At 46.2% G+C, this 19,993-nt stretch overlaps 2 protein-coding genes across 4 annotated transcripts; both read left to right on the forward strand.

The window, feature by feature from the left end:
- Window positions 1–1,379: 1,379 nt before the first annotated feature.
- LOC119218036 (ras-related protein ORAB-1) lies at window positions 1,380–6,100 on the forward strand. Of its 2 annotated transcripts, XM_037472168.2 has the most exons (6): window positions 1,387–1,571; window positions 3,355–3,427; window positions 3,566–3,661; window positions 3,758–3,853; window positions 3,953–4,084; window positions 4,610–6,100. In XM_037472168.2, exons 1-6 carry the CDS (start codon window positions 1,558–1,560, stop codon window positions 4,805–4,807), a joined length of 609 nt encoding a protein of 202 aa, XP_037328065.1. In that variant the 5' UTR covers window positions 1,387–1,557; the 3' UTR covers window positions 4,808–6,100. The 2 variants fall into 2 exon arrangements, with proteins under 2 accessions (XP_062420256.1, XP_037328065.1); XM_062564272.1 differs by having other exon boundaries at window positions 1,380–1,571; window positions 3,566–3,853.
- A 3,931-nt stretch (window positions 6,101–10,031) lies between these two features.
- On the forward strand, window positions 10,032–17,461 carry LOC119217992 (SERTA domain-containing protein 2-like). Of its 2 annotated transcripts, XM_037472099.2 has the most exons (3): window positions 10,032–10,250; window positions 12,646–12,817; window positions 14,702–17,461. In XM_037472099.2, the coding sequence occupies exons 2-3, from the start codon at window positions 12,720–12,722 to the stop codon at window positions 15,687–15,689; spliced, it is 1,086 nt and encodes a 361-aa protein (XP_037327996.2). In that variant the 5' UTR covers window positions 10,032–10,250; window positions 12,646–12,719; the 3' UTR covers window positions 15,690–17,461. The 2 variants fall into 2 exon arrangements, with proteins under 2 accessions (XP_037327996.2, XP_037327997.2); XM_037472100.2 differs by lacking the exon at window positions 12,646–12,817.
- Window positions 17,462–19,993: the final 2,532 nt, after the last annotated feature.

The raw sequence follows: 19,993 nt of genomic DNA on the forward strand, positions 1-19,993 counted from the left end.
TTTGCAAGCCTCTCATTTCTCTCATTTCTAACTTGATTTAGAATATGTGCAAATCTCCCTGAAGAGACACTTTGCTTTCCAAAAATAGAGATACTTTTACGAAATCTCTCTGGGCCGTCTGGGAGATTCTTCTTTTCATCACAATGATTCACTTGTTTCCCATCGTCAGAGCGACCGGGTTCAGGATGTGCTTTACTCACACCGTGCAAACCTTTGACTAAGTGTCTCCTCCAGCTGATACACGGCTCCCCCCTCAGTCCCCCCGAATGACGCAGCATCTGACCTCGGTCCAGTCTTTGGTGCATGGATCGTCATCAGAGAGTGAGAGATGCTGTATATATGTATATATTTATATATTCAGCAATACCAAGTTTAGGTGAAAGGGAAGACTAAATGGACTTTGGGAGTGGTCAGAGAGTCAATCAACATGAAAGAGAACTTCCTGCTGAGAAACAGAAATGAATACAAAGCCCCACTGTCCGTCTAAAAATGAAGTCCTCGAAGGAGGAGGAGGAGTTTGTGGATTATGAGGAGGGTCTAGTTTATTTCTATGACGCAGATGCTGCAGCTTTGATGGCTGCTCCGTCACTGAGAAACTCTACCTGTGCTTTGCTCCTTGTCCTAATGATGATGGAAAAAGCTCCACCCCTCTGATTATGACTCCTATCAATGACTAATTATTTGATTATGCAGGAAAACGATCAACGCAAGAGAACATATTTGTCTGTAATTACGAGTTTATAATGTATTTCTTCTCATTAGTATGGTCAATGGGTTTTGATATTATATCTTATTTTTTTCCAATGTTTCCAACCCACTATTACTCATTGCTGCTTTAAATTATTTTCCACAGAAACAATAATGGTATGCAAATCAATGCATACGGTACTTTTAATAGTCTGATCAGTGTACATTTTAAATCCCATTTTTTTATGTTACTTGTTATTTACTCCAATACTTTTATCTACTGGCTTGAGCTACCAGTTACAATGTAACTTAATAGTATTAAAAGCCAGACCTAAGATGTGAAGAGTTGCTGCTTTTTCTTTCAGTAACGTTAATAATTGCGATGTCTAAATGATGTCAAGGTCGGGACTATGAAGGTGTCACATGGGCTCTCGTTAATTGTGACGTGATTTTTTTTACTATTACTAGACAACTAAAATAACTCAAATAACGGGGGAAATAATCAATAGAGTTTCACATGATTAAAATAATCATTAGTTATGATTTCATATAAAAATAAATCCTGCTTTTACCATGAACCACGTTATCCTGCATGCCATTCACTTGTACACATCGATGGTTGACGCCCGTTGCCAAAAGACTACATTACCCATGATTCCCGTGCTGTGGTATTTCCGGGTGGGTATTGCTGACAGCCATATTTGATTCGATTATGCTGTTCTGGCTGCGACAACCAGTTTAGCCAGTTCTTAACGAAAAAAAAAAAAAACAACGGTGTCTTTTCTTCACTAGGCGGCCAGCTTCACGGTTAATCGGCGACGAAGTCCAACTGTATTCACAACAACGACAGCTTATACCCTGTAGTCAACGATGAATCCCGAATAGTAAGTGCGCATTTTATTTTAAATGTGGGTTATGACAGGTCCGGTACAACTGTCAGCTTAGCCGGGTAGAAGCTAAGCTAGCATTAGCGCACCGTACAAAATGAACGTCAGCTGCTTTGTCTCCGGCGCTAAGCTAGCGAGCTAACGGAGCTGTCGGTGCGGCGTACGCACTATCAAATGACAGCGTCGACGCTTGTCGCGTAACTGGTGTTCGTCAACCGCTTCCCGTCGATACGACGCCGATTAAATCAAGTGACTGAATGGACGCAGTCAAAGACGTCCCTGGGCTCAGTTACGGCAAGTGACATAGACGTAGCGTTAGCAGCTAGCAGGTGAGCTAACGGAATAGCTACGTAGCTTTACCGGATACTGTTGGGGATTTTGTTATTGACACTTCGACTTCGACGCAGTGACAGTTTGGCAGTTCACAGTCTTGTCCGCAAACACGAAGCCAATCGGTATGTCTTCCCTGATAATGTGTAGGTTTACATCTTATTTCAGTTTAGTAGTTCAGCGCAAACAGGAAGTTACTGAGCCCCTGATGATGTGGAGCTGTTAGGTAATCTCTGGTTACTCCACCGAACGACTGCGACCGACGAATTTTACATATGGATTGTTTGGAATGATCGATTAGTTGTGTTCTGTGTTCCAAGCTGAAGACGTGTCTTCAAACTACGCTAACACAGCAACGAATTATACTTTAAAGTACCAAAAATAAAAGTACGCATTTAAGGTAGTTGCCCATTACACCTTTGCATTATATATAGTTTTTAATCAGTTATATATATAAACACACACACACACACTCTGCTGGTTGTTTGACCTTAAATAATACATAAAATCTCAGCGTTTTCCTATTGATATTCGTTAGATTGTGTTAATAATCTAAATCTACAGAGTTTCCATGTAAATATACCACTTTGAAATGTACAATATAAGAGAATATACTTTAAACCGCTGCTAAAGGGCTGAAGGTAACAAATACTCACAACCTGAATACATCGGATCGTTTGTTTCACTTATGGATCAGATGTTCATTCTGTAAACGTCCAGGAGAAGGGTGTTAATCTAGATTTTTGCGGAGCTCAAGGTGATCGCCTCAAACTGCTCGTTTTGTCCAACTAACGGTCGAAAACCCAAAGATATGCAGTTTCACATTTTACCACTACTTTAAATGTAAAAGTTTGCTTCGTTAAACACCCAAATGATAAAACGTTAACAATAATTTTGATGAATTATCTTCTATCAATATTCAAACGTATGGACTTATACATACATTTTACTTACACTATTTTATTATTTATCTTATTTTATTCTCATCTCCCACCATCAAAACAAATTCCTCTATCTGAAACATATGTGGCTAAAAAATGACTTCTGATAAATGGATCAAACCCAAGGAGAGAAAAAAATCAGCAAGTAAAACAAACTATACTATATAGATATGTAAATACATACCATCTGTGCTTGGGTGTATACATGTAGAAAGTCATGCTATTTTTAGACAGTAAGACAATAACCCTGTGGAATAAATAATGTTTAATAATGAGAACTTGTTAGTAACAGGGTTATAATTATCTTAATGAAGACATTTTGTATTTGGCATTGCTGACTGATTAACAGATTGTCAAAGCACATTTAACTTGTCAATACCAAAGTTAATTAACTGTTAAAGCACACGTGAAAACATTTAACAACCAGCTTACTGTGATTTTATACCCTGCAGCGTTTTTATTGTTTTTTCAAGTCATTTTGTAATTTTTTTGTTTTTTTTCCTCCGCAGCGATTATTTATTCAAACTGCTCCTGATCGGCGATTCTGGTGTCGGAAAGTCTTGCCTCCTTCTCCGGTTTGCAGTAAGTTGTCCGCCTCTGTGACACAAACCGGCTTCAACGTCGTCCCTCACCAGCGCTGTGATGGCAGATCCACCCCCCAGGTATCTCATCCCAGACCCACCTGTGTGTGTGTGTGTGTGTTTGTGTGTTTTATCCCAGGATGATACGTACACAGAGAGCTACATAAGCACCATCGGCGTGGACTTCAAGATCAGGACCATCGAGCTGGACGGCAAGACCATAAAACTTCAGATCGTAAGGAGAACGTTGTGTAATCGAGCCGCAAATAGACGAGCAGTAAATCATCCCTGGATCATGTTTGGACCGACGGGCTGTGCTTTGCTTCCTCAGTGGGACACGGCCGGTCAGGAGCGGTTCCGCACCATCACGTCCAGCTACTACAGAGGAGCTCACGGCATTATAGTGGTTTACGATGTGACGGATCAGGTCGGTTTGCTTTGATGTTGTTTCTTTTAGGGTAGACTCTAGAATAAATTTTAAAAAAGGAGGCCCTGTACTAACCAGCGCTCCAACCCCCGTCCTCAGGAGTCCTTTAACAACGTCAAACAGTGGCTGCAGGAGATCGACCGCTACGCCAGCGAGAACGTCAACAAGCTGCTCGTGGGCAACAAGTGTGACCTCACCACCAAGAAGGTCGTGGATTACACCACAGCCAAGGTGAGCGCGCCTCTCCCTCAGTGGGACACATGTCTGCGGGACAATGAGACGACGGTCTGCCGAGTGTTCCGAGGGCCGTGGGACCCGTCCTGTTAGTTTAATGCGCCGAGAGGTGGCTCGCCTCAAAACCACGTGGTGAACCTCTTCAGCTGCTTCTTTTCTCAAGGTCCACTTTGTTTCTGCTGCTGAAGCTTTAAGTCACTTAAGCGTGACGACTTAAGAAGGCTGTGAGACTTTTTCTTTTCTTTTTTTTTAAGCGTCTTTGACCTTTTTTCCCCCAGTAAAACAGAAAGATTTGAGCGGCGTGCTGTTACTCTGGGGATTAAAACAAAATCCTTTGCCTTTTTTAATTTCATTGGTTGAGACCAGCTTACATAAACACTTAAATAAGCAAACAATATTAACCTTTAATTTATTCTCAGTTTAAAGCCCTGACTGGCACTACTCACCAGGAGCTCCGTCTAGCAGCAGTTCCGGAGCGTCATGGAATTCCATTTGTTTAACCCCCGCCTTTCCGCTCACCAGGAATTTGCCGACAACCTGGGGATCCCCTTCCTGGAGACGAGCGCCAAGAGCGCCACCAACGTGGAGCAAGCCTTCATGACCATGGCGGCCGAGATCAAGAAGCGGATGGGCCCCGGGGCCACGGCCGGCTCCTCGGAGAAGTCCAACGTGAACATCCAGAGCAAGCCGGTCAACACCTCGTCCGGAGGCTGCTGCTGAGGGGCCACCAAGACGAAACGCCACGCCCGACCCCCCCACCCACCCACCCTCACCCCCCCGAGCACCCGACCAGTCTCAATGTTACCATGCTCCACAGGGAGAGGGAGGAAGGGAGAGAGAGAGAGGAGGAGAGAAGGAGATAGACAGATGGGGAAAGACACGACTTTGAGGGGACGGGTTTGTGCAGAAACATCAGATTCCCGTCCCATCCTTTCAGAGTCAGCAATAGGACGGTAAGTCCATCGACCCCCACAGAACGCAGCGGGCGGCTCATTCTTTTTCTTTTCTTTACGTACTGGGGTAAAAAAAAAACAACTAAATGTATACGATTTTAACAGTGTGTGAAGTTAACTAATGAGAGAAAACACACGTATTCAGGTTTTCTTCTTTTTGTTTTCCCTTTTCCATTTTTTGAGTTTGCTAAATTAGTCACTTTTCTAAAAAATAAAAATAAAAAAAATGAACCCACCCAGGAAAAAAATCACAGAAGAAACCCCCCCCCTCCACAAGGTGGTCTTTTATTTGGCTGTCGATAAGAGCCCGACTTCGGCCCCCGATTCTCCTCCGACATTTGACTCGGTGAGCACTTCAAATGAAGCACATGCTTAGAACCAGCACCATGCACGCTCAGAACAGGTGACACCCCCCCCCCCCCCTCCCCCTTATTCGGTGTGCATGTGTGCGGCGTCCTGATTACCGATTACAACACCTGCCCCCGCCCCTTCTTAACTAAACAAACGATGTGCCAGTGCCTTTGTGGCAGGAGATTATTTACATGACACTTATGCCTTCGGTGCTCCCGTGTTGTCGGCGTGTTTCCCCTCGTTTGCCCACAAGTCGTGACTTCTTACTGGAAGGGTCCACGCTGTACGATAGCGGCCTACATTCCTGTGTGTGTATATATATATATATAATATATATATATATCTTTATTCGGCTCCGTGTGTGCTCTGCTGGGTCTTGGCGATACAATAAGCATGTGCTACATTGGGAGACGTGACGTCAGCCGCGTTTTTTGTTGTTTTTTTTCCCCTCCGCTAATGTTCCTTCAACCGACAGCACAACCGCAACAGGAGAAGCGGGAGAACCACCATCCCAGCTCGAGAATAATCTATAAACTGTATATATTTATACATAAATGTAAGAAGTGATTTGCAAATTGTGTTGAAGCAAGCGAATGACATGATAAATAGATGGAACTAGTAATCTCGACACGTGATTTGTGGCTGCGGACATGACATTTTTTGTGGCACGATGTCTACTATTAAAAGCGATGAAGGAGATCTTTGATAACTGCTGGTCCTTGTGCTGTTTTTATTTTGGTGTCCTCGTGCTTTCCTTCCACACACTCTGTGTTCAGACCTTTCGTTTTCATTCTGCATTTCTTTGGCCTTCAGCTTTACTTCAGCTCTAATGAGAAATGTAGTAACATAAATTCAGCTTTTCAGAATAAAACCACACCAGAATGTTAGAAAGTATCCTTATTTGTTCTATCTGTCGGGTGACTTTCTATAACCGGATGGTAGAATTTATTTATGCTCCTCTAGGCAGAGGAAGTCATTTTGAATGCATACTACATGAATAATGAATGCAAAGTCTGCATAATACATGTCAACCCGGTTAGGACCCGGCCCCTATAATCAAAAGGAGCAGTGATCTCCGTTTCATTAGAAGAGCAAAGTGATACTTGGCAACAAAAACTGTTATGATGCAGTGTATAAAAGATATAATGTATATACAATATAATAAAAGGTAATTAAATACATAGAATTGTTTAATATATTACAATGATTACTCTGATTTAAGAATCAACTTGGATGCACCTTCATCTTACTCTGCTCTTACGTCATTGACTTAAACACAATAAAACGAGTTCCACGTGGAACACAACAACGCACACTAAGCGACCCCATGCTGCCAGGTGGAGTTCCAGCTCCTCGCCAGCAGGGGGCGCCGTCTGCTTCCTGCATTGAAAAGGGAAATCAATGCTGCAGCAGCAGCTGAGGTTCTTTTTCATTTGTTGTCACATGAGCTGTGAAGCTGTTGATCTTCACGTGTGTGTGTGACGTGGGAAAAGCAGAAGTGACCCGAAGAGTCGAGACAAAGCACCGATGCGACAGCGTAGAAATATAATAAAAATGAGTTATTACAATGTTATGAGTGAAAGCAAGGTGCAAAAGTATTTACCTAAAAATGTATTAAAAGCTTTCCTACGACATTCACAACATTAATACGGCATCAAGTACCTATGATCTACATTAAGATTAAGACTTTTTGGATTGCTTCTGGTGGGCTCTCAACATGGCGACGCCTCGTAGCTAATGGTGCTAACAGCGCTAAGTAGGTAGCTCCATCCAAACTCCATCCTCTGCTCAGGTGGGCGTTTCTATCTGTTATATCTTCACAGAGCTGCTAGTTGTCTGCTGCTATTCTGATGCTCGGATTATCGCACGCTGCTACTTTGAATTTAACAAATTTAATGTAATGATTACGCAGATTAATTAACCCGTTTCAGAATGACATCACTGGATCGTGATTGTCGTTGTAATAATGTGTTCATCACATGAATGTTGCAGCTGGTGAAGGAGGAGCTGATCTCACTGACTTAACTTTGATATTTCACCATAATCTATTTCCCATTAATCTTTTATCTATCTATAGATTATTAATCTGAATCTGCAATGTTATTTAATTTATCGGACAAACGTAATAAAAAAGTTCAATACTAGTAAAAGTCCAGTATTATTCTACACAAGTGAAAGGTGACAGTGTGCGTCCTCCCTCATTAACCAGCACACTCTGATTATATTAAGCGATAAAAAGAAAGAGGGAGTGTGAGGACCCCCCCCCCCCCCCCCCCACCACCTCATGAGGCACAACCCCCAAGTTCGCTTTCAGCCGCAGAACAAAACACACAATGAGGAGAGAGACGTGTTGGTGCGGAGGAATGGGGGGGGGGGAGGGGAGGGGGGGGGAGGTCAGGCCAAGTTTGAGGCTGGTTGCTGGGTGATCTGGGGAGGAGGGGGGGGGGGGGGGCTCGTTTGTGACAGCTGCAGAGGCCAAAGTCTTTCACCCCACTGCGGCTGGGGGGAGGGAGAGTGAGGGAGGCCTGGGGGGGGGGGGGGGGGGGAGTTACTATGAGTCCATGTGTGAAGTTTAAGTCTCTCACCGGCTGATAAAGAAAATCAGACCTGCAGTGTCACACAGCTTCTACACACACACAAACACACACACAGATGAACACTCGAGGTAACTTGTGTCTTTCGGGCGTCTTTGTGCTTTTTCCTTTACGTTCATCTCACAGCTTTGGACTTCATTGACTAAATATTCAGCAGCGTCAAAACCAAAGAAAACGCAGCGCCTCCCAAACGTCGTGTTTAGCGGAGATGAGCAGAACTAAAAATACTGTGAGAGATGATCTCGGACCTTTTTAATCATTTTAAGAAATACATGAAAAGTGTAATCACGTGGTTTGGGTGTCTCGGGGGGGGGGGGGGGGGGACACGCCCTGTCACTTCCACAAAGAACCTTGAGCGACCGGAGTGAACTCAAGTGTTGCTGCTGCTCTCTGGGGTCGCTGAGGTCAACACACACACACACACGTACACACACACGCACACACACAGACACAACAAGACCTCCAGTGAACTCCGGTGTGTGGCGCTCACTCGGCTTTGCGTGATCCTCGTCTACCCTCAGAGGCCACAGCCATAACTAATATGAGACATTTTATTTTCTACACAGCTACACCCGATTTTCAAACACTCAAAACATGGACAGTCCCTGAACACAACACACAAATACCGACATACAACCCTTTAGTTATGCAAACCATGGGTTGATACTGTTTACTGTTGTAAGTGTCAAATGGGTCAAATGAATATGGAATAGGAAGGAAGTGAGTGAGGGAGTGTCCCCAGAGGACTGGAAGGGACTCTCCGTCTCTGCGAGATGTCCAACGCTAAATAACTGGAATGCTTGGCATAGTTGTGGTTTTTCACTGCGCAGCAGACCGTCTGACAAACGTAGTGACGCTCGGGATATTTTAACCCATAATCCTTTGCAGGAGATAATTGAGCAGAGGGGGTCAAAGGTCGAGGTGCCAGGTTATGCAGAAGTTGTCCTAAATGACTGTTAGTTTTGTCTCCACCTTGGAGCCTCCATCTCTCTTGGTGGTTGACTCTCAGTAATCTGTGATAATCTGGAGATGAGGAGGATAAAGCTTTTCATGCCGGGTCACCAATTTTAGATAAAAAGATTAAAAATAAAAATAGTCTTTCTCATAATTGGACTAGTTATAATAATCGAATGATGCATGTACTTAATACTTATACGTAAAGTACGTCTACAAGTACTTCAATTTTTACTATTGAAGTTCTCTCCATTCCTGCAGGTGGCCAGTGGGAATTGGGCGACTCTTGTGACACGGCGTCCTCGTGACTCACGTCATTTTTCAAAATCTTCATCAAGCCCTCCTGTGTGGAAGTGTCATGTGTCCACAAAAGGTCCCACGCTGTACCATCATTCTGTCAGCGTGGCCCAGCGGGAGCTGCGTCAAGCTCCACACGGTGAGGTGACGATGTTGCGCAATTCTAGTTGGCCTTCAAAGTAAAAGCTGCATATGCCTCGCAAAGACTACTTGTTTTTTTTATAGGGCCTCACAACACAGTTATATACAGTATTTGGTATTATACAATGCAAGATTTGGCTTTTACCATGCAACATAATATGTAAACAAATTGCTGAATTAAAAACTTCAAGCTCTATTGAATGTCATGTTTTTCATATCACACTTTCCTATTGTATTTATTCATTTTGTATTTGTATTGCTACAGGAATATCCCTTAGGTTTACCAATGCATTACAGATATATTATTGTTTATTAACAGTGAATAGTCTTTCAAATGCAATATACTTATCCATATCCATTTGTATTTGCGCTCCAATGAAGACCATCGGATACAGTCGACAGCTCTGGAGGAAAGTTTTATTTGATCCTGTTTGGTCAAAATATTTCTTATTGGCATAAAACTAAAATAACTGAAGAAAAAAACGCAATGCCGGACACCGGTTTTATTTTGAAGTTCATCCCAGGAAGTAGTTTGAACAGCAGCTCATGCCGGTTCTCTGTGACATATCTCCTCCTCCTCCTCCTCCTCCTGCTCCTCCTCCTCCTGCCGCTCCGCCGCTTCACTTCGCCATTGTGCGCGGAGCTCAATGGGTGTTGAGTTCGAGGCTGCCGCGGGGGTTGGGAGGCGGAGGGGGGGGGAGGACGACGACGAGTAACACTCACACAACCCAACAAACGGACTAACGGCTGCCTTTATCCTCCATCTTCTCCTTCTTCTTCCTCCTCCTGACCGTCTTGCCGCTTCCCGCTCCCGGCCTCACCGACGACACCCGATGCCGCAGAGGAGACCGTGGACGGGACTAGCTACATGTGGTGAGTGACACGCCGGCACCGACCGGGGGACACCGAACACCTTTTCACGCTCGGTAACTTCTCCGCGGGCCCCCTCCCCCCGGAGGAACCGGGGGGAGGGGGGGGGGGAGGCGGCAGGAGCAGCCCGGCGGGTCCCGGGGCGAGCGCGAGCGGCTTTAGTGACGTTACGTCAACTCGTGAGAGGGGAGCGAAGAGCCGGCGGACAGGAGGGTCGCCGCGGCCGGGCGAGGGAGCCCGGTTGGCGGGCGCAGGTGGCGCGGAGCAGCAGCCGGAGGGTCCGGAGGGTCCCGCGGGGTCCCGGAGAGCAGCTGCCGCTCTGACAGCTTTAGTGATTAATACCCGCCGCAGGGAGCGCGCCCTGAACGGAGCTGTTACGTGACAATGTCTGAGGTTGGATGGAGAACTTTAAATGATGTCTTTTTAATGTTCCCATTTCCGTGGCTCGCTTCTGGAAATCAACATGTAGTTTATAGTCCTCTTATTGTACTTAATTACACGTAGATGCACTTCGTCATTAACTAAACATACCTGTCCTGCTCAAGTGATTCATGTTTTTAAGTTTTTATAAGAGCCAGACTGATACTTCTAACATTTCCGTTTCACTTTCACTTTTTTGGTGTCTGTAATAACTGGACAATTAATTAATGAATTAGATTATGATCAATAACAGCCTTAAATTACTTTCTCTATTATCCATCAATATGTTGTGGCCCCCTTTTAAATAGCAGTACGTGTTGTCTATAAAATAAGGATTTTATCCGGCCTGCAGTCGATTTAAAATCTCAAAGTTATTACTATACTATCTAAAAGTTATAGGTTATAGTGAGCGGAGGGTTTAAAGGGCCGACAATCGGCGCTCTGCCGCGCGTGACGTAACACTCCGACGTTGGACTCTCCGCCGCTGACGTGCCGCGCTGAGCAGGTGTGATGAAATAACCTGCTTTCTTCATCTGGGTGGGGGGTAGGAGGGGGGGGGGGGGTGTACGGTAAGTACGGTAAAAACCAAACCTAAACCACACGAAGAGCGTCTGGAGGGCCGTGATCTATGACCTACAGCCGAGGCTCGTGGGAGGCTCCTCAGCTCATCCTGCAGGTGCTCGGTCATTGACCCCAAAAAGTCAGAGTTGCACACTCTCAGACTTTGACTCTCAGACTTTGACCCGCCGCCGGGGCGTCTGACTGCCACACGGCTACGGAAACGCGACCCCGGGTCGGCCTCCTGCGCGGCGGCTCTGTGGCTGATTCCACACTCGCCTGTTTAATATTTAATCGCAGCTCTTCTCTCCCGGCGGCGGGTTCCTTTTAGATGAAATCCTCTCGCTTTGCTCTTTCTTAAACGCACCTCCAGCTCCGTCCCACCCCCGTAAAACGAAACAAAAAAACAGGGCAGTTTTCCTGTAAGCTTCGCTATACGTATGTTCTCTGAAACGAGTCATTGGTGACAAAGGGAAAGGCCGAAAGATCAAAGACGCATCACGTGGTTTCCCCCTTTGAGTGACAGCTGCTGTGCGCAGTGAACGTTATGACTCACACACACACACACACGCACACAGAGGTGTGTGTGTGTGTGTCCTGCAGCGAGGCGTCTCTGGCAGGACTCACAGCGGATGTGATTCTGCGAAGTCCACCTTAAGATCATCAGCTGAGAGATGAAGAAACAAAACAAAGTGAAGAAAAGAAGCCGAAGACTTGAACAGAACGTCTTTGTTTTTTTGGGAAGTGCAGCAGATGAAAAGTGTCTCTTTAAAAGGCGTCCGTCAGCAGCGGAGATGTGCTCCTACATGTCAGGCTCAACGCGTGGGCAGACACACACACACACACACACACAGTCAGGTACTGAACCTTCTTCCCTTTTCCTCAAACCATACAAGTAAAAACATGAAAAGGTGTTTTTCCTCTCATGTTTTAGTATCTGGGGACACAGAGAATGGCGTTCTAATGCATTTACTGCAGGAGCCGTGCACCAGGTGGGCGCAGTGGGCGGGGTCCGCAGGGGGGGGTCAAGGCCTGGAGTTTGGCGTTTCGGCCGTCGCCATCTTGCTTTTGGACGCGGCGTCTCTGAGAGTCACAGGGACGATGTCTTTCTGTGACGTCCCACCTGCAGAGTCCACCCGGCGCTGGTTTGGTCACGTGACCCGAGCTCGCGGGTTTATTCAGACGGGGTTCATCGTGTTTATTCAATTATTAATGGCCGTGTTAATGGTGTCAATCTTGGAGTAATTGATTAAACAACTTAAGGTGATCAGCGTGAACATGAGTGAATTAGCATAACTGTTTGAAGTCATTTGTTGATTAATAACTTTCTGATTCCACAAACTGAACATCTTTGCAGAGTGAACTGAAAATCTTTATGGGCAATAAAGCATTTGATGACAGAACTTTGGTTTCTCCAAAGGACGCTGAAAGGAAGCGAGTTGACTTGATGAGTTTCGCGCGTACTTCAGGCCGAGGTCTCCTTGTGATGAGGTCATGTGGTCACATGGGTTCTCACCGAGGTCTCAGTCCGTCCTCCGAGAGCCGAGCGGCCGTAACGCAACACCACATTTAATGGTTTACTCAATGGAAAGGTATGCTGCTACGCACGCACACACACACACGCACACACACACACACACACACACACACACACACACACACACACACACACACACACACACAGGCACGTCAGATCTCCCACACAAAGAGCCGTCGTTCTTTTCCCACAACTGCAGCGTTTCTGAAACTATTTTTGGATTTCTACCTCATCACACAGACAGCTGGCAGAGGGGGAGTAAAGAGGGAGGGAGGGACGGGGGGGGGGTAAAGAGGGAGGGGGGGGGGAGTGGGACATATTTGAACTTCAGCCAGCTGATCCGAAGTCAGCCACAAGAAACCGTTTTTGATTGGTGAGGATTCGCAGTGTGTTCACTGGAGCCTTCAGAAGTCAAGTATCAGACGTGGGGGAGGAAGCATGTCTCTCTCTCTCTCTCTCTCTCTCTCTCTCTCTCTCTCTCTCTGTCTGTTCCTGTGTCTCTCGCCCTGTCACCGCCTCTCCTCGTCCTCTCGGGGTGTCGGAGCAGATGGCCCCTCTGAGGGGCCCCGCATGGGTTTAAAGTAGGAGAAGGAGGAGGAGGAGGAGGGAGAGCTGATGAATAATCATATGTAAGGAGGGGGCGTGTGTGTGTGTGTGTGTGTGTGTGTGTGTGTGTGCTGTTTAATTCAGTCTCTGTCAGCACTTTCTGACGCCTTTTGGCCGAGTGATCGAGGTCACGGGTTCAAATCCAGCAGATCCCCAGCACAACAGCTGCCGCCACCAGCACTATGATACTGTTATTCTGCTGCATAGTTCAGAAGGAAAGGAGCGACTGATGTGTACGACGACCTTTTTGAAAAGCTGCAGCACTGGTGGTTTGTTGAGGGACAAAGTTTTGTTGCAGAGAGTCTGAGTCGTGACCTCGACATTTACATAAAGGTCATGACTCAGATATTTCATGTTTTAGGCTGATTAGTCACTAGTTTAGAAAAAACCCCAGAAACAACAGCAGCGTGGGGATCTTCAGCTCGTGTGTGTGTGTGTGTGTGTGTGTGTGTGTGTGTGAGTGTGAGTGTGTGTGAGTGTGTGTGTGTGTGTGTGTGTGTGTGTGTGTGTCGTCAGGATGGAAGTCGCCTGTTTCCTGTGTTTTGTTCAGGGAGTCAGAAGGTGATCAGCTGACTACGGCTCACATGGGAGCAGGTCAGCTGACACACACACACACACACACACACACAGATACACACACACACGGATACAGAGACACACCCACAAACACACTTCTTAAGACACTTCTTCTTGGAAAAATGTGACTTTTCTCATGTAATTCCGTTTGTATCGGGAGGATTTTACTGCAGTCTGAGCACTTTTAGTTTAAGGTTTTAAATGAAGGAATTTACCTGCTTGATCTTACGTGATCTTCAGGTGATCTCCACCCTTCTCCGTCATATCTTTTATTCCCTGTTTTGTTCTGGTTTTGCTCCATACAACATTCCAGCGGTTTGGTTCTATCAAAACATTTACATCTGTGGAGGCCCATCTTTCAAGTGACGGAATACGAAAACGCCCCAAACCGCAGATCAAGAACTCACTCCTTCCTCACTCCTTCCTCACTCCTTCCTCACTCCTTCCTGACTCCTTCCTGACTCCTTCCTCACTCCTTCCTCACTCCTTCCTGACTCCTTCCTCACTCCTTCCTCACTCCTTCCTGACTCTTTCCTCACTCCTTCCTCACTCCTTCCTGACTCCTTCCTCACTCCTTCCTCACTCCTTCCTCACTCCTTTCTCACTCGCTGACTTGGTCGATCATTGTCTCTGGCGAATGGACCTCCGTCCTCAGGGCGGCGCCGTGTCTGCCAGCGAGTGGACGTTGGTTTCAGAGGCGCAGAGTGAACCTTCGTGTTCCAAATGTCTCCCTCTGACGGCGTTCCTCTCTCCTCAGATCCATGTTGGGCCTCGGGGTGAAGCGCAGGCGGGACGAGGATGACGACGCCCCGGAGGAAGCGCGGCGTCCCGCGCCGGCCGGCGCCATGTCCCACGCGTCCTTCACGCTGCAGCGGCAGACCGTCCTCAACGTGTCCCTCGTGAAGCTGTACGGCCCCCGGAGGGGCGGCGGCCTCGGCCTGCGGCGCCGCGTCCTCATCAACAACGTCGTCCGCCGCATCCACGACGACTTCAGGCAGGAGGGGGGCGTCGGCGCCCTCTTCTTCTCGGCCGCGCCGCCAGCCGCCGCGTCCTCCGCCGCCGCCGCCGTCTGCGAGGACGAAGGCTACCGACAGGCTCCGCCTCCCCCCGCCTCCTTCAGCATCCTGTCGTCGCCGCTCACGGCGCTGGACTCCTGCCTGACTCCCGCCTCGCTGCTGGAGGAGGACCTGCCCATGTTCTTCACCCTGCCGCCGCCGCCCTCCCCCACCGCCACCCAGCACCGCCCCAACCACTCCCCGAGGCCGCCGCCCTCGCCGTCGCCCAAAGACAGCTTCTCCTCGGCGCTGGAGGAGATCGAGGAGCTCTGCCCCTCCTCCTCCTCCTCCTCCGGCCCGCCGTCTCCACCTCTTGCCCAGTTTGATGTGGTCGTGAAGGAGGAGGAGCGCGGCTTCCAGGAGGTGGAGAGCAGGTTGGAGAAGCCTCTCCCTCCTCCTCCTCCTCCTCCTCCTCCTCCTCCTCCCTCCCCGGGCTCCTTCCTGACGGACTTCGCTCTGGACGACGTCCTCTTCACAGACATTGACACGTCCATGTACGACCTCGGGCCCTGCCCGCCTCCGCCGGGCACGCCGCCGTCCAAGATGGCTCCCGGCGGGATGGCGGACGACCTGGTGCGGTCCATGTCGATGTCGGGTTACGGGGGGGCGGGGGGCGGCGCCCAGAGCCCGCCTTTTAAAATGGACCTGGCCGAGCTGGACCACATCATGGAGGTGCTGGTGGGCAGCTGAGAGGAACTTTTTATGACTTTTCTTCATTCATGTACAGTTTCACAGCTTCACTCACTGGAGGATCCAAGGTGGGAGGGGGGTGAGGAGAGGGGGGGGGAGTGCTGGCTCACAGCGTTTACAGCGTTTAGCAGCTTTACCACTGAGTGAACGTATTAGAAGCTTTGGTGACCTCTGGTGACCTCTGGTGACTTGTGGCGTGAAGCAGCGTCCTTTTTTTTTCTTTTTTATTTTAACCGCCGTCCGAGAAATTGTAAGAAAGGAGACGAGTCGTTTCTGCATGTCTCTGAGAATGAAAACGTCTCCTCAGCGTTCGTGAAAACAAACCGATCCTGTGCCTTTTTTTTAAAAAAACCTCGATCTACTCGTCTAGTTCAATAACCTTCAATTCTTCATTTAAAACCATTTCAACACGCAGCTCATCCGGCGAAATAGATTCCAGTGTGAAAGTCTTTTTAAAAAGCAACAAACGCGTCAATGGAAGCTTCTTTCTTTCTTTAGTTGGATTTGAAAAGATGTCAAAAACAATTTGTAGCTTTTAGAAGCACGAAGAGGAGAAAATCTCATTGGTTGAGTTCATTTCTGAGCTAAACTAGCAGGTCAACAATCTGCCAATGAATATTAAAACAAACCTTTAGTAGATAGATACTAATAACGTTAGACATTTCGACATAGAGCTAAAAAAAATGCAAATTTGCCTTCAGTCTAACGTGTTTTTGGTCACATTCGACTCAACCAAAGCAGCAGCTCCTGCTTTAAGCCCTGAAGCTGTGAGGTTTATTTATTATCTCTCGGCTGTGTGAGTATTTATTGTGACTCCTGACACTAATATTTAGTTTGTACACAACATCTATTCTTTAAAAGGATAAATCCAAACAAAAGCCGACTTCTCAATGGACTCAAGAGGCAGTTTTGGTGGAGAATCTCCCCTCAAATGTACCGTCATTTAATAAATGATTTGGTTTTTAATTTTTTTTAATACTATGTAAAATATACTTTAGGATTTGAGCAGAGTTATATGTGAATGAACACTGGGCCTTATTTTCTTTCGGAATGTTTTGTTTGTCGTAGACGGATCAATCGGGTCCTGATGTGTGAGGATTAAAGCTGAATCCAGATGTGAGTCTTTTTAAAAACACCTGTGTCTCCACCTGCTGGACAGATGATGTAACAGCAGGTTGTCACCAGTAGGACCTGGTATGTAACCAGTATGGTTGTTTTTATACATGATATTGTTTTTATTCTACATCTATTCTACAAGTATTCATAGTCTCTTTTTTACTAATTCAACCCATTGTTGTTATTTTTGTTTTTTTAGGATCTTCCTGCAGCTGTTTCACGCCACTAATTACAAAGTGTTTAAACTATTTTTATTGAGCCTCGACCTGCTGTGAATCACAATGTAATAAAGACGGTGACTTGCAGATGGATAAAAGGTTTATTACTATTTGTATCATGAGCATCCAAAATACCTTTTTACTGTCAAATCAGACGATTACACTCAAACTAAATTCTTGTTCTTTCTCTCCAGAATGAAAGGAAATGTTGATTCTCATCACACCAAATGTTATTTTTGTCCTAATTATTTCTGTCGGTTTGAAGCACTTCTGTGGCTAAAGGAGCTTTTTATGTTTTTGACTGGACATTAACAGAAGGGGAGGAGTTAGAGGTCACATGACTCTGTGCCTTGTCCTATGCAATATGACATTTCCCTTCTGAGAATTATCTATGAATGTTAGTAATTTTATTTTCTACATTAAATGAGGATTCTCCTATTTGTCTCGTCAGTCCTTTATTTATCTTTGTTTCTGGTTCATCAAATAATTTAAATTAATCTTTTTGCTTCATATTTTCAAAATATGAAAATGAAATATCTTAATAGTAGTGAATTTTTGTCCTTTTAATTCTAATTTTAAACAAAGGGTGATAAAAACAAATTTGCAATAGAATACAGGTTATAGAATAATAGAATAAAGGTTTTCAGCACCACTCTGCAGCTGCCACACAGCTCCCTTAAAAACCTTTATTTTATAGGTTTATTTATTCAGGGGATGAAAACGTTCCCTCATTGCAAAAGAAACAGAAACAAGCAGAGAAGATAACTATTTTAATTTCTTGTGTACACTAAAAGTAAAATTTACACACTTAGTCTCAAAAGAACCCGGGCATGCACGATAACCTATCTATAGATTATTAATCTGAATCTGCAATGTTATTTAATTTATCGGACAAACGTAATAAAAAAGTTCAATACTAGTAAAAGTCCAGTATTATTCTACACAAGTGAAAGGTGACAGTGTGCGTCCTCCCTCATTAACCAGCACACTCTGATTATATTAAGCGATAAAAAGAAAGAGGGAGTGTGAGGACCCCCCCCCCCCCCCCCCCACCACCTCATGAGGCACAACCCCCAAGTTCGCTTTCAGCCGCAGAACAAAACACACAATGAGGAGAGAGACGTGTTGGTGCGGAGGAATGGGGGGGGGGGAGGGGAGGGGGGGGGAGGTCAGGCCAAGTTTGAGGCTGGTTGCTGGGTGATCTGGGGAGGAGGGGGGGGGGGGGGCTCGTTTGTGACAGCTGCAGAGGCCAAAGTCTTTCACCCCACTGCGGCTGGGGGGAGGGAGAGTGAGGGAGGCCTGGGGGGGGGGGGGGGGGGAGTTACTATGAGTCCATGTGTGAAGTTTAAGTCTCTCACCGGCTGATAAAGAAAATCAGACCTGCAGTGTCACACAGCTTCTACACACACACAAACACACACACAGATGAACACTCGAGGTAACTTGTGTCTTTCGGGCGTCTTTGTGCTTTTTCCTTTACGTTCATCTCACAGCTTTGGACTTCATTGACTAAATATTCAGCAGCGTCAAAACCAAAGAAAACGCAGCGCCTCCCAAACGTCGTGTTTAGCGGAGATGAGCAGAACTAAAAATACTGTGAGAGATGATCTCGGACCTTTTTAATCATTTTAAGAAATACATGAAAAGTGTAATCACGTGGTTTGGGTGTCTCGGGGGGGGGGGGGGGGGGACACGCCCTGTCACTTCCACAAAGAACCTTGAGCGACCGGAGTGAACTCAAGTGTTGCTGCTGCTCTCTGGGGTCGCTGAGGTCAACACACACACACACACGTACACACACACGCACACACACAGACACAACAAGACCTCCAGTGAACTCCGGTGTGTGGCGCTCACTCGGCTTTGCGTGATCCTCGTCTACCCTCAGAGGCCACAGCCATAACTAATATGAGACATTTTATTTTCTACACAGCTACACCCGATTTTCAAACACTCAAAACATGGACAGTCCCTGAACACAACACACAAATACCGACATACAACCCTTTAGTTATGCAAACCATGGGTTGATACTGTTTACTGTTGTAAGTGTCAAATGGGTCAAATGAATATGGAATAGGAAGGAAGTGAGTGAGGGAGTGTCCCCAGAGGACTGGAAGGGACTCTCCGTCTCTGCGAGATGTCCAACGCTAAATAACTGGAATGCTTGGCATAGTTGTGGTTTTTCACTGCGCAGCAGACCGTCTGACAAACGTAGTGACGCTCGGGATATTTTAACCCATAATCCTTTGCAGGAGATAATTGAGCAGAGGGGGTCAAAGGTCGAGGTGCCAGGTTATGCAGAAGTTGTCCTAAATGACTGTTAGTTTTGTCTCCACCTTGGAGCCTCCATCTCTCTTGGTGGTTGACTCTCAGTAATCTGTGATAATCTGGAGATGAGGAGGATAAAGCTTTTCATGCCGGGTCACCAATTTTAGATAAAAAGATTAAAAATAAAAATAGTCTTTCTCATAATTGGACTAGTTATAATAATCGAATGATGCATGTACTTAATACTTATACGTAAAGTACGTCTACAAGTACTTCAATTTTTACTATTGAAGTTCTCTCCATTCCTGCAGGTGGCCAGTGGGAATTGGGCGACTCTTGTGACACGGCGTCCTCGTGACTCACGTCATTTTTCAAAATCTTCATCAAGCCCTCCTGTGTGGAAGTGTCATGTGTCCACAAAAGGTCCCACGCTGTACCATCATTCTGTCAGCGTGGCCCAGCGGGAGCTGCGTCAAGCTCCACACGGTGAGGTGACGATGTTGCGCAATTCTAGTTGGCCTTCAAAGTAAAAGCTGCATATGCCTCGCAAAGACTACTTGTTTTTTTTATAGGGCCTCACAACACAGTTATATACAGTATTTGGTATTATACAATGCAAGATTTGGCTTTTACCATGCAACATAATATGTAAACAAATTGCTGAATTAAAAACTTCAAGCTCTATTGAATGTCATGTTT

This window comes from Pungitius pungitius, chromosome 9 (assembly GCF_949316345.1).
Source record: "Pungitius pungitius chromosome 9, fPunPun2.1, whole genome shotgun sequence".
In the NCBI taxonomy this organism is placed as follows: domain Eukaryota; kingdom Metazoa; phylum Chordata; class Actinopteri; order Perciformes; family Gasterosteidae; genus Pungitius; species Pungitius pungitius.